The sequence below is a fragment of the Mercurialis annua genome, linkage group LG7, assembly GCF_937616625.2.
Source record: "Mercurialis annua linkage group LG7, ddMerAnnu1.2, whole genome shotgun sequence".
Taxonomy (NCBI): Eukaryota; Viridiplantae; Streptophyta; class Magnoliopsida; order Malpighiales; family Euphorbiaceae; genus Mercurialis; species Mercurialis annua.
In genome coordinates, this window is record NC_065576.1 from 6,045,047 (window position 1) to 6,058,772 (window position 13,726).

General features: G+C 35.0%; 3 protein-coding genes across 3 annotated transcripts; 2 read left to right on the forward strand and 1 right to left on the reverse strand.

Moving 5' to 3' along the window:
- Positions 1-986: 986 nt before the first annotated feature.
- On the forward strand, positions 987-6,474 carry LOC126656422 (GTP-binding protein At3g49725, chloroplastic). The gene is made up of 13 exons (XM_050350995.2): positions 987-1,472; positions 1,556-1,620; positions 1,721-1,783; positions 1,885-1,974; positions 2,053-2,165; positions 2,910-2,978; positions 3,810-3,954; positions 4,051-4,106; positions 4,233-4,283; positions 4,401-4,455; positions 4,539-4,595; positions 5,097-5,216; positions 5,342-6,474. Exons 1-13 carry the CDS (start codon positions 1,112-1,114, stop codon positions 5,828-5,830), a joined length of 1,734 nt encoding a protein of 577 aa, XP_050206952.1. The 5' UTR covers positions 987-1,111; the 3' UTR covers positions 5,831-6,474.
- A 333-nt stretch (positions 6,475-6,807) lies between these two features.
- On the forward strand, positions 6,808-9,819 carry LOC126655910 (probable pectin methylesterase CGR3). The gene is made up of 6 exons (XM_050350280.2): positions 6,808-7,186; positions 7,273-7,312; positions 7,391-7,432; positions 7,951-8,325; positions 8,771-8,826; positions 9,449-9,819. The coding sequence occupies exons 1-6, from the start codon at positions 7,058-7,060 to the stop codon at positions 9,599-9,601; spliced, it is 795 nt and encodes a 264-aa protein (XP_050206237.1). The 5' UTR covers positions 6,808-7,057; the 3' UTR covers positions 9,602-9,819.
- Positions 9,820-10,259: 440 nt separating this feature from the next.
- On the reverse strand, positions 10,260-13,458 carry LOC126655909 (pentatricopeptide repeat-containing protein At3g49710). The gene is made up of 3 exons (XM_050350279.2): positions 11,116-13,458; positions 10,920-11,020; positions 10,260-10,597 (listed from the first exon to the last, which is right to left on the reverse strand). Exon 1 carries the CDS (start codon positions 13,365-13,367, stop codon positions 11,196-11,198), a length of 2,172 nt encoding a protein of 723 aa, XP_050206236.1. The 5' UTR covers positions 13,368-13,458; the 3' UTR covers positions 10,260-10,597; positions 10,920-11,020; positions 11,116-11,195.
- Positions 13,459-13,726: the final 268 nt, after the last annotated feature.

Sequence of the window (13,726 nt, forward strand, 5' to 3'; positions counted from 1 at the left end):
ATTCAACAAAAGTAATGCTAGGAAATTGACTTCAAATAGGGTTTACAAAATTGATCTTTGTTTTGTCACATAGATTATGTAAATCTAAATAATGTCACATAAATTATATAATCCAAGTTGATAAATAAGCTTAATGTCTTAAAACAATACCTATGTTTTTTTATGCCTTTTTCAATTACATTATATTTTATAATTTTACAAATATGTACTTTTGAGTTTAATTATACTCATAATTTTCAATTTGAGACGACGTTCAAGAGATATGCTAAAAAGTTCAAATTAATCTTTTATCTTTAAAATATAATTTAAAATTTTAATTAATTCAAAATTTATTTTTAAATCTTAATTAATTTTAATTAAATTTATTAGATATATAATTAATTTTTAAAATTTTATTAAAAGAATTAAAAGCTCTAATATTTTTTTTGATATTTCAACTGTAGTCCTCCTCTGAGCTACCCGCCTCCTTCCGATCTGCCGCGTCACTCCGGCGGACAGCCCAAGACTATTTGTCATATGATCAAGACGAACCAAACCAGATCTGGTTCGTCTTTCTCAAAACGAACCCTGAGTTCGTCTTGAGGAAGACGAACTGCGGAAGAAGGCGGTGGCGGAGTTTGAGGTGTTCAAATATCGAAATGAGTATGAAAAATTAAGGCCATTAATTTGTATTAAATAAGATAATTGATTATTATTTACTATTATTTTTTTCTAATTTATGCAGAAGAAAACATGAAAAACTTGTTTAAATTCTTTTCGAAGGTCATTTTAATTGTGAGGGTACAATTGAAATTCAAAGGTACCCTAGATAAAATTGATGATTTTATATATGAGGGTGTAATTTAAAAAAAAAAAGGCTAAAAAGTGGTTTTAGGATTTATATGAAGATAACGACGACGTTTAAATCTAAAATGTGATCCAATCGAAAACAATATAATATTTGCCAAAAATAAAGTGTTACAATACATAGACAAAGATTTATATGAATAACGACGACGTTTAAATCCAAAATGTGATTCCTACAAACTCCCACGATAGCAATCAGCTCTTCTTCTAGTGCATTGCCACTGGTTCTCTCAGTCAATTTCACAAACAGTTATCATACATCAAAATGTTGGCTCTCTCATCACTTCGATCCCGCCTTAACTCTCAAACCTTAACTAAAACCCTAACCCAAACCCCAAAACCATACCAACACCAATCTCCAATTCCATTTTCTTCAGATCAACAAGATGGAAATGACACTTACCTCTGGAACAGAGACCCGACAACTCCGCCTCGCCTCTTCGTGGTCCAGCCCCGATTCCGACCCGATTCTTACCTTCAAGCCAAGCTCAACGAAGCACTCTGCCTCGCCAATTCATTAGAGGAGCAGCGCGATGGTTGCTTTGTTACGGATTTTTTTGATAAAGCATTGCCTCCTCATATTGTTGTTCAAAATCCTATTCTACGATCATCTAAAGCTCGCGCTGGTTCATTTCTCAATTTTATTACCGTTAATTTGTTGTTGTTATAGTTATTGTTTTAAATTTTATTTTATTTTATTGTGTTACAGATACATTTTTCGGGCCGGGTACATTGGAAACAATTAAGTGCCATTTAAATGCTTCTGAGTCCAAGGCAGGAAAAATAATTTGTTTTGCTTTGTTTTGTTTAATTTACTTGTTTATTGGATGAATTGAATTAGTGATTTTTTAAGCTACATATTTGATTGAATTAGGGTGAATTGGATGCTGTGTTTGTGAATTCTGTTTTATCTGGAGTTCAACAGCGGAACTTGGAGGCATGTTTCAGAATTCTAACTTTTTATATTCATGTGCATTGTTTATTATGTTCTTTGTTTGCTGTTTTTTTCTTATGTATGCTTTTAATTTACTATTGCAGCGCGCATGGGGGAAACCTGTATTGGACCGTGTTGGTCTTATAATAGAGATTTTTAATGCTCATGCACACACTAAGGAGGCAAAGCTGCAGGTACTTGGTGTAGCTGGAACACTTTTTTTTATTGATGTGTTTGTTTGCTTATTTATATACTGTTGTTATTTTTTGCAGTCTGAATTGGCTGCTCTTATGTATATGAAGAGTAGGCTTGTTCGTGTACGTGGCCTTGATGGACGCTCTACTTTTGGAACATCTGGAGAAGCTCAAGTTGTTAGTGCCAGAGGGTATGTTTTTAGTATTTTAATTTATTGCCAAATAATTGCTTGGCTTATTGTAATTTTTATCACTTTATTTCCCAAGATTTCTATGACATCTGTGTTAATTTAGTGGTCGCGATGTTACGATTTTTTTGGTATGATTTCGAGATAGTAATTTTAACATCGGAATTTACATACTATTATTCATTGTTTTTTTCAATTTTCAAGTTAAATTTTGTACATCGATACTTGAATTTTTAGCCCATAGTTTTAACTTTATTCACACACTAGTTGTTGTAAATCATCTCGCTGTATTTTGGTTGTAATGTTTGCTTTCACATCCAAATTTATTGTCAACCGTATATACTGCAACTAGATATTTTATCTTGACGGACTTAATTCACCTCAAGTATTTATCTGCTGCTCCGAGCAATTTGGGCCTAATTATACCAAGAGAAGTATATCATTAACATCTAGCTTTTACATATAATTTTATACCTTCTATGGTGTCTTGTTTGTGTGGCTGTTTATGAATTCATATTTCTTGCTGACACTAGGTTTTTGAGAAATTTATTTGGTTGTTCTATTTAGACTCAGCACTTCATTATAGTGCTTAGTTTAGCATGTGCATATGCGTTATGATTTCCTGCAGGCAGGATCGCGTCATCTCTCTTTGTGCATTTTGGTTGCAATTGTTAACGCGTGTTTGTTTTGTGTTTTTCAGTGATCTATTTTTATAAACTTTTTATATGGGCTCAAAAATGCTTGCAGGAGAGGAAGTGGAGGGCGTGGGTTTATCAGTGGTGCTGGAGAAACCGAACTTCAACTTCAACGCCGAAGGTTTGCTCTTTGATCTAGATTTTTGGTTATTAAGAAAACTTTTGAATAACATCTCATTCATATGCAATTGATATGTACGGCCTTGTTGATGTTAGTTAAGCTTAGGATTCTAAGACATGCTATATCTATGGAAGTGAAGATATAAGGGAAGTTTCAAGCTTAAGACTATGTCAGTTTGTCATTTTTAATATAAATTATGCCAATTTATTTCAAATGTTGACGCACGTGCTCATTTATGTGAACTAAGCTACAAAAGGTCATCTTACTAAAAGATGATGTTAATTAATAACAAAGTTTGGGACCAAAAATAAAAAGAATGGTGTGGTAAATACAACTTTGAGCCCTCTCAGTAATTGATAAATTCTGTTCTCCATAAAAATATCTCTTATGAAGTTCTTTTTGCAGTCAAGTATTCGAAGTTGAATTCTCAGTATGAAATCATTTATTGAAAATAATAAATATACACATCATCATGTTCTCATACATTTATTGCTCATGTCTCTGCAGTAACTTGTTTGATGCCATTAACGGGTCATGCTTTTCAGGGTAGTTTGTTGTATTATCCTGTAAATTGTGCTAAAATCTTTTCGTCTCTTTCTTCTTGTGTCTGATTTTAAGTTGAAGTATGATTCTTCAGTTTGTTATTTGACGAGGAGAGTTGCTGCTTGCTTACAATACCATTAGCTTGATTTCTTTGCTGGATCCTTGGATTTCTTCATTGGAAAGAGTGTAGACTGGATATTTTTTATGGTGTTCTTTTGTCTCTGTTGCGTAGAGCTTAGTGCCTTGCACATTTAAACTGTCACTTGACACTCTAAATTCTAATTTCAGAATTTTAGAAAGACGCAACTATTTACTATTACAAATCAAAGAGGTTCGTCGTACTCGAGCTGTGCAGCGTGCTGCCCGCAAGAGGCATGATGGGGCACAGAATACAGGTTTAGCTACTGTTGCTGTTGTTGGTTACACAAATGCTGTAGGTGATCAGAAATTTATCAGAACTGCTCAATTTCTACTATGCAAATGAACCATGTTTTCTTTGACACAACTTTCTGTTGATTTTAATTCTCAGGGGAAGTCTACAATGGTCAGTGCACTCTCAGATAGTTACCTTTATAGTGATTCCCGGTACATTTATCCTCTTAATGAACTGGTTTTTTATATGTCGAGTTTAGATTAAAAGGAGGTTTGACGTTTGTAAATTTTCAGCACATCTTTTCCTTAAGTGGTTACTTGGCATTCTGCGCTGTGCAGGTTATTTGCTACACTGGATCCAAAATTGAAAAGCATTATTCTTCCTTCAGGGTAATATAATCAGTATTGTGTATCTCTTGTTTCTGTCATGTACAGTGACTTGAAGAAATGAAATTTCCATATACTTACCATATTCTGGAATTAACAATTTTACTCTCACGATCTCAGAAGGAAATTGCTCCTTAGTGATACTGTTGGGTTTATTTCAGACTTGCCTGTGCAGGTAACAGACTAGTATATGCAGTTGCTTTCTTGAATCTTTCAATCATATGGCCTACTTCTTTACTCTTGTGTGTACTTGTATAGTTGGTTGAAGCATTTCGTGCAACCTTGGAAGAAGTGGTGGAAGCAGACCTCCTTGTGGTAAGTCAACTCCTGCCCATTCATGTTCATGGCAAGTTTAGGGTCTCTTTTTATTTTTACCAGTACCTTGCTTTTTTTGCATTTATTAAATTCAAAAGCTTGTGCCCCAAAAAATGTGAGAATTTTTGAAAAAGAGATGGAAACATATTAATTATAATTTAACAGAATGAGAAGGAAAAAGGAAAAGAGAAAAAGAGAAGAAACAAGAGTGCTTAGACATGAAATAGACAAACATATTGTCTTTCTTGTTCCATCCAGCTTAGCCAGTGTCAAGAAAGTGATATTATGCATAATTTTTTTTAACAATTAGTATTATGTGTTCAATAAGAGGGGATTCTAGAATTCATGTCAAATTTGATATTTTCCTCTTTTTAGACTAATTTCTTGAGATTAATGCTGCTTATTTCCGTTCTTTTCTTCTTTAACCGGCTTGGATTGAGCAAAGGATTTTATTTGGCTTGATTAATGTCTACACTAATGTATTGCATGATATCGATGCAGCATGTCGTAGACTGTACTGCTCCCAATCTTGAGGAACATCGCACAACAGTGTTGCAAGTTCTGCAGCAGATAGGAGTGTCAGAGGAAAAGCTTCAGAATATGATTGAAGTCTGGAATAAGGTACCACAGTGACTTTCCCTCCTCTGCTCAAGTCAAAATTTTACTAAAATAAAAACATGAAAGCGATAGCATAGGAAGTAGTGGCAGTTAACATATGGTAATTTCCTTATATGTTTATTATTCAGATTGATTGTGAAGATGAAGAAATGGAAGCCGATAATTCTGTCGATGATGATGATGATAGCAACTGGTCTGTTGATGAAGATGAGGACAGCAATGAAAGTAATTCTTTAGCAGCGGAAGATCATAAAGAGGGTTTGGAAGAGACAGTAGATAGTGTGGAAGGAGATTACTCTGATGGCTGGCTGTTGTCGGAAGATGACCAGGAGATGGTGGGTGACAGTTGGCTGAAGAGTCTAAATGACCAACAGGTTAAGACCTCTAATGACCCAGGGATGGCAAAGGATACGGAATCTCTAGCTCAACACGGCCCCCATGTCAAAATATCTGCTATAACTCGAGTTGGTCTGCAAGAACTGCTGGAGCTCATCGATGAAAGATTAAAGACTCGGGATGAGAAGATAAAGGCCCAGAATGTAGTGGGAAGGAGTATATTTTATAGAAAATGGAGGCCTTCACAAACAGAGGATGCTGACGTGGCAATCGGACAATGATATGGATGGTCTGGTTGTTTAAGACGGCTTAAATTAGATTAGAGGTTTTACAGCATGGACATTACCTCAGGCTGCAAGTGCAAAGATTGCTGCATTGGATATGATCGTCAGGTCGAGCACTCCGAATAAGAAATAGGCATTTTATTTCTGTCAGAATAAAAGATAAATGCAGGTGTACATAGTTTGATACAGGCTCAGGCTGACATGGTTAGGGACAATAATATCTCAGCCAATATGAAATTAAAAACCGATGGCGAGACACATTTTCTGCTTGTTTCTACTGCCAAAAGCTAGCTGACCTAATGACATAGATGATCCGGAAAACACGAGAATTCTTTTCCGATACTTCATATGTTTCCAGGATCATACATTTGGTCGGTAAAGTAATAATGTTATGTGTTTTAGAAGGCTATGGTAATAGATGGAAAATTTTAATGATTAGAGCAAGTGTAAGTTATAGAGATATATCATGTATGTAGGGAATTTTTGTTTAGATTCGATTTATAATTTAAGGATAGTAAAGCTCTTTGTAGAAGGGGGTGTTTAAAGAATCCGGTTTAGGTGAGAATTTTTGGTTATATGTGTATTATTATCTTACAAATGTTCAAGTTAACTTCAGTTTATATATATGTATTACCTTTCAATTGTTCAACTAAACTTCAGTATGACTAGCGAGTTATAACTCAAATGGTAGGTATCAAACAAAAATATAATAAAAAATATTTTAACACTTCTAATCCTCAATTATAAAAAATAAATAAATTATTGAGTATGTAATTAAACAGAAAAAAGGTGGATGTTCAAAATATGGTACGTAAAATAATCAAAATATGTATTTCTCAAAAAAAAAAAATCAAAATATGTGGCATGGCCAGCTAAAGCCTCAAGGTGCATGTAATTGCAAACGGCGTCGTTTCGTGGATGACCGACACAGAAAGTAAAACAAAACAAAGCTATCATCGTTCTGTAACGCGCTTTACTGTGATCATGAGAGAACGAAAATCATTAAATTCATTAACTTTCTAAATTCTTACTGCGACGGTGAACTTCATTAAATTCCTTACTTTATCTACATTATTTACATCATCCATTAACACTCACAGAGATCTAAGATCCAAACACTGAACAATTTTAGAAGATATTTCTTACATTCTTCTTTATCTCGCATTTTTTTTTCATATCTAGTGATCGGAGCTTGAACAGTTATTAAGTAATTCAAGCTAAAAAATGTCAAGGAGGCAAGTAAGTTCGTCCGCTCGTAGATTTGTAGATACAGGAAGTTTTCCGTTCGCCGGAGCAATTTTAAACTCTAAATCTCGCTCTTCTCCTTGGTTATCTCTTGCTCTCATACTTCTGGTAATTATCATTTATTACTTAATTTTAAATTTCTTTTATTCTGCATTTACCGTTAACTAATTCTAAATCTCTTTTGTTTTTCCCAGGGAGCATTCCTTCTTATTACCTATGCTTACGGCGGTCACGGTTAGTGCATTTCTACAATCTTTTTGGATTTGTTGAATCTGATTCTGTTAACTGATGGTGTTAATTTTTGAATTTTAGGTATTTTTGGAGGCAATAAAGAATCTGTTAGTAGGCTTGGAGGTATTACTGTTATTCTCATTCTCATTTTTTTTTTGTGTTTTCATTTAGTTTTAGCTCTCGGTTGAGTTTATTTGCTTGTTTTGGTGGATTCATATAATGATGTTCTGTAAATCTGCTGCTACAACCTTTAGCTAAACCGTGTCGGTTATTTTTTGTTGTGTACATTGTACTCCTGTTCATAGTAAATCTGAGTTGAAGAATTCAATTATTCCTGCAAAATCTTTTCGATTTTTGTATATGAGAATTCAGTGTAATAGAATTCAATTCAATTTAGTTTTTACTTTATGAAGAGTTTAGATCTCTCTGTACAACTGCTCGAGAGGTTTCATCCATTTAATTTATGCCTTTTTTTATCGAAAAAGTTCTGTAGCGGCTATTAGGATCTAGATTGTATTGTAGTTGCTATGGGGATTTAAGCAGCTTGAAGTTAAAAAATAAATCAAAAAACTCCATGATTTATAATTATCCCTATTTGACAGCATTAGTTTTGATAGTTGTTGGATTTCATTGTATTTTAGGTGATTTCTCATGCACTTCAGAAGTTCAGAGAACAATTCCCATTTTAAAGAAAGCTTATGGTGATAGCATGCGCAAGGTTTTACATGTCGGTCCTGATACTTGTTCAGTGGTCTCTCAACTCTTGAAAGAAGAAGAAACTGAAGCATGGGGCATTGAGCCATATGATATAGAGGATGCTGATCCAAGCTGCAAGAGTGCTGTTCGTAAAGGCATTGTCCGTGTTGTTGACATTAAGTTCCCCTTGCCCTACAAGACAAAGTCATTTTCTCTTGTTATTGTGTCTGATGCCCTTGATTACCTATCCCCAAAATACTTGAACAAGACTCTTCCAGAATTGGCAAGGGTGGCTGCAGATGGTCTTGTTATTTATACCGGTAATTTTTCTAAACTTCAACCTATTTACTTTGTAGTAAATATTAAGAAAATGCAAACACATAACTATGAATTGAGTGTCAGAAGCATACCTTTCACAGCAACATTTTTTTTGTTGGTTCAAGTAGGGGAAATTATCAAGACTTGAAATTTGAACTTCTAATTGCTTGCGCTATTAATTGGTTCCTGTTCTAAAATTCTCCGTGATCTCTCTTAAACCAATATTTACTTTGATTATTATCAGGCAGATGATGTCCTATGTGTTTTGCAGGAACCCTGAGTGATTATAGATTATGTTTAAATATATCTTGATTTCCTCAGACTATTGGATATTTCTTACTCTTTTGTCTAGATATGGGAGTGATCTTATTTGTATGACATGATCAAGTTTCAAAAGCTATATCATTTTTAATCAGATGTGATTTCATCTTTCCATTTCCTGTTCAGGTTCTCCTGGTCAACAGAGGGCTAAAGTTGCTGAGCTATCTAAATTTGGAAGACCGGTAACTACTACTGCTTCTATTATTATGCAATTGGCTCATAATGTATTTGATTGCATACAATTTGTGTTATATTACTATTGTGCTCTTGTCCTGATAGAGCTTTTGCTAAATGGTTTACCAGATAGTATTTGTGATATTCATTTAATATCTATAACCAACGTTCATTAGCTTTTGAAGTCTTACATTAGCCCTATTAAATCCTTGAAACAGAAATCCTGACACTAATGGACACAACAAATAGAGAGCAATTGAAATTTTTGGGAGGAATATAGGTGAAGTAAATAATCAATTGGACTATAGGAATTGTTGCTATGAAACTAAGCTCTTTACATTTTATTATTTATCCCGAGCAAGTAATGAAGTAAGCCTACTGAAATGATTTAGAAATTGAAGCCTCTAAGCATTAAAGATAAAAAAAAAACATTGTAAACATCCGACTGAACAGATAGATAAAATTATAATATTGGTTCAACATAAGAAATTTTAGATGCTGATTAGAGTTAGCGAGTCATTAGGCTTACTTGACAACAATCGTCCGAATTTCGACAATTTAGTGAGTCATTTGGCTTACTTGATTACAATTGTCTGAATCTCTACAATCACTTTAATGTTTACGTAACAGGCGAAAATGAGGAGCTCGTCTTGGTGGGTTCGGTATTTTGTTCAGACAAGCTTAGAAGAAAATGAAAGTGCTATAAAGAAGTTTGAGCAGGCTGCATCCAAGAATTCATACAAGCCAACCTGTCAAATTTTCCACTTGAAGCCACAGTTATAGTCACTGGTGGAAGAAAGTTTATGTGAAAGATTTTTACAGCTTTTGTTTTTCATGCAGTTAAACCAACATATATGAGTTTAATAGTCACTCGAGACATTTTTAAATTGGGTAGGTAAATTTTGTGAAATAGAAGTTGATATTTGTATTAGCCTATGTTGTGGCTTTAAAAGTACACATGCCTATGGTGATTAATTTAATTGATGGAGAGCTTAGTATGATATGGTCCTCTCATTTTAGAGAAGGCGTGTAATTGCAGAGTTGAGTCTAAATACTGTGAAACTTGAGCTTAACTCGATTCTAAAATTTATTATTCATTATTTGTCTTGATCAAGGAATAAGTTTTAGTTTAGAGCTGAATCTCAACCCTACCCTAAGATGTCAAAACTCAAAACTCAATCGAGTTTTATTTTAAAAGCTCGAGCTCGGTAGAATAATTAAGAATTGAGCATGATTTTGCTCAACCCGATTATTTATTTAAAAATATATTTTGATGTAAAAGTAAAAGTAATACTGTAAATTTACATTATAAAGAATAAAAAGATGAATTAACCAAAACTACATTTGGTGATGTGAATAAAAAGAAAATAGAAGCTTCATCACATATGCAACAGAACTCATGAGCTCAAAGATCGACATGCAAACCAAAGAAGCTTCCAAAAAACTTCGACACAATTCGCAAGCTCAAATCATTGTCGTTCTTTCATACCAACGCAAACAAAAGACCTTTTGTGGATTCTTTCCAGGTTCAGTTCTTTGCTCATGGCGTTTTTCCAGGAATACGAGGTACACCAGGCTTATGCTTCTTTATCTTTTCGACCAATATGGCTCGAGTTGTTAGAATTAATCCACCAATAGAGGCAGCGCTAAAAGATCTTCATATTCACATGTCATTGCATTGAAACCAATTCACCAATCAGAAGATCGAATTTTCTCCACTGCAACTTCTCCGTCAACCCCAGCATTAGTTGCAATTGTTTTTGCAGGGGCAACAAGTGCCTGCACAACAGCAAACTTTTAATGCAACGAATACAGGTTGATTGCACAGAAATTTCTCGAACACAGTTGTATGCAACATTATAACGGATTACAAGTTCTAATAAAATTTGCTGCTTTGGTGATTGACCAAAAAAAAAAAAAATTTTACATTTTAGGTGAATCTAGATTTTACATAGATAGTAACTGCACAAATGCGGCAGCATAGCAGCTTTATCAGATGATAGTGAGACCGCCAGCCACTACATGCATTTTTAGAGTTCACAAGTGACAAATGCAAAAAGAAAAATGTAATTGCAATTGATCTGGAATTTGTAAGAGGCACCTTAATTGCAGGGTCTGTTTGCAGCAAACAAAACGCATCCTCAGCTTACATATCTGTCCAACTCTTGCAACAGACCACACGAAGAAATTCCTTTCATAAACCTATTAGACACAGCAATTTACAAGAATAGATTCCATTATAAATCAGGCAATAGAGTTTAAAGAAAAATGGAACAATATATTACTAAAAGACTCACTTTTCAAGAACTATATTAGTTGTGAGTCAGCCAGTTGCTTCTGCATGCTTAGCATATAGGAACAAGTACATCCTATATAATCACCAATAATCGCCACAAGAGCACTGCCCTTCCTTAAAACAATGGAATCTATGAGAATCCCTGACAGTAATTGTTCTACAAGTAATTTCAGATATAAATTTGATTGCATTATGACAATCCCCACAAATCCTGAGGTTTTTCATCACAGTAATCGATTGCCCTTCTTTCGTTGAAAGCAATCCAAATGCAATTGCAAGTTTCTCACTATGGTGTCGAATCTTAAACTCTCTCTCTCCTTCCGCTACTTCATCATCCTTCACCAATGCCCATTTTACATCAGGCACATAGCCAGCTAGCTTCATCTTCATTGACATTTCCTCTAAGTAACAATTAATTTCTTTTATTATGGGATGATACCTATCTTCGGCCACAAACACATGAACCATGTTGTTTAACTCAATCCAACTACATCCCGGTTTCTTCTTTATACCCCGAGCTCGCATAAGTTTTCTCACTCTAGTTACATCTTCCCATTTGCCAGCACTAGAATACATATTGGCAAGAATGACATAAGGTGTTGCATTATTAGGTTCCATCTGCAAAATTTGATTTGCTGCTTTCTCACCTAGCTCCATGTTTCCATGTTTTCTACAGGCACCAAGTATTGCTGCCCAACCAACAGAATCTGGGCTAAATGGCATCGTCTCTATTAGCTCCTCGGCTTCCTGCAGCTTTCCAGCTCGACTGAGAAGATCGATCATACATGAATAATGTTCCGATTCTGGTTCCATACCAAACTTCTCCTTCATCATATTAAAATATCTTCTTCCTTCCTCGACCTTTCCTGTATGTGCACAAACGGAAAGGACGGAGATAAAGGTTATTTTAGTAGGGGAAATGCCGGTATCAAGCATTTGTTCGAAAAGACCCACCGACTCATTTCCAATCCCATGTTGTGCATAGCCTGCAATAATTGAATTAAACGATACCGTATTATGCTCCGGCATCCTATCAAACAAACACCTTGCATCTTGAAGATTTCCACACTTGGAATACATGGTAACAAGTGCATTATTTACAGAAATTTGATTTGAAGGGATTTCAGATTTCAATACCAATGCATGAATTTGTTTTCCCTGAGATGGAGATGATAAATTGGAGTATGCTCTAATCACACACACAAAGCTACCATCATCTGGCCTAAAACCGGCACGTTGCATCTCTCTAAAACATTCAAGAGCCTCCTCAGATAGTTCCTCATCAAGCGAATACCCAGAAATCATGGTGTTCCACAGAACCAAATCCGGTCCATGAACCCCTTCAAATACTTTTCTGCAGTCTAACATGTTACCCTTACATTTGGCATAAAAATCAACCAAACCACTCCCTACATGACAATTCTGATAAAACCCAGTTTTGATCAACTTAGCATGGAACTGAAGCCCACCAGAGAAATCCCCTAAGCAAGTTAATGCAGTCAAAACACTTGCCAAAGTAAATATATCAACCTCAATGCCCCTATGAGTCATTATTTGAAACAATTCCATCGCTTTAAACCCTTCCCTATGCTGACCATAAGCCACAATCATAGTATTCCAAGAAACTTGATCCCTATTCTCCATTCCCATCCCATAAAATACCCCTTCAGCATCCTCCAAGAACCCATTTTTACCATAATAAGTAACAAAAGAATTATTCACAGAAACATAGCAATCAAACCCATAGCAAACCACCAAACCATGCAACTGCCTGATCAAACTCACATCATTACAACAACTCGTAATCACCCCCGAGATAGTAAACCCATTCATTTCAAACCCCATCTCTCTCATCTCCCTAAACAAATTTAAAGCATTTAAACTATCCCCACAATCTGCATAAGCAGAAATGAGAGTGTTATAAGAGACAACATCTGGTTGAGGAATTTGATCGAACAGGTTGCGTGCAATGCCAGTGGTGGATTTTTTCGCATAAACATCGAGGAGAACGTTGTATGAGAAGATATTTGGGTGATGGGTTCGGTTAAATGCGTACTGGGCAAGAGTTGGGGAGTTGCATTTGGAGTAAAGGATGATGAAATGATTGGAGAGGTAAGTTGAAGATGGGAGTAGTGATTTTAAGTAGAGACTGTGTAGTGATTTGCCTGTTAAAATATCTTTGTTGGCTATGCATTGTTTTATAAGGTGGCGAAAGTTTTGAAGTGCGAATGACAATGAGACTTGGCGCGCCATAAGCTTCACTGTCTTCAAATATGAAAAGCAATGGGTTATATTCTGTTTTTTTAGGCATCATCTCAGCCTAAGAAGTTCAATATTACCCAAATTCTAAGCCCATAAAGGTTTTGCTAGATCAATGTGATCTAGAATTTTGTAGCCACAAGTCCATAGGCCCAACGGATGCATACACTTGGTAGTAAAGCCATGTTTGGTTCATGGAATATGTGCGGAATGGAATAGTTATTCCGTAAAAAATGAAAATTCTTTTCTTTGGTTTATGGAATAGGTATTCCACGAAATTGTTATTCCATGATTTTGTGGAATAAACACTCTTAAAAACTAAAAAATGGCTATTTCATTACTTATGAAATAGA

What these genes read in the sequence shown, in the direction of transcription:
- LOC126656422 (XM_050350995.2), top strand. Translation starts at nt 1,112, where the DNA reads ATGTTGGCTCTCTCATCACTTCGATCCCGCCTTAACTCTCAAACCTTA. An exon ending in AGCATTATTCTTCCTTCAGG is followed by an intron (nt 4,284 to 4,400) that starts GTAATATAATCA and finishes TCACGATCTCAG; the next exon opens with AAGGAAATTGCTCCTTAGTG. An exon ending in TGATTGAAGTCTGGAATAAG is followed by an intron (nt 5,217 to 5,341) that starts GTACCACAGTGA and finishes TTTATTATTCAG; the next exon opens with ATTGATTGTGAAGATGAAGA.
- LOC126655910 (XM_050350280.2), top strand. Translation starts at nt 7,058, where the DNA reads ATGTCAAGGAGGCAAGTAAGTTCGTCCGCTCGTAGATTTGTAGATACA. An exon ending in CTATGCTTACGGCGGTCACG is followed by an intron (nt 7,313 to 7,390) that starts GTTAGTGCATTT and finishes TTTGAATTTTAG; the next exon opens with GTATTTTTGGAGGCAATAAA. An exon ending in ATCTGTTAGTAGGCTTGGAG is followed by an intron (nt 7,433 to 7,950) that starts GTATTACTGTTA and finishes ATTGTATTTTAG; the next exon opens with GTGATTTCTCATGCACTTCA.
- LOC126655909 (XM_050350279.2), bottom strand. Translation starts at nt 13,367, where the DNA reads ATGGCGCGCCAAGTCTCATTGTCATTCGCACTTCAAAACTTTCGCCAC.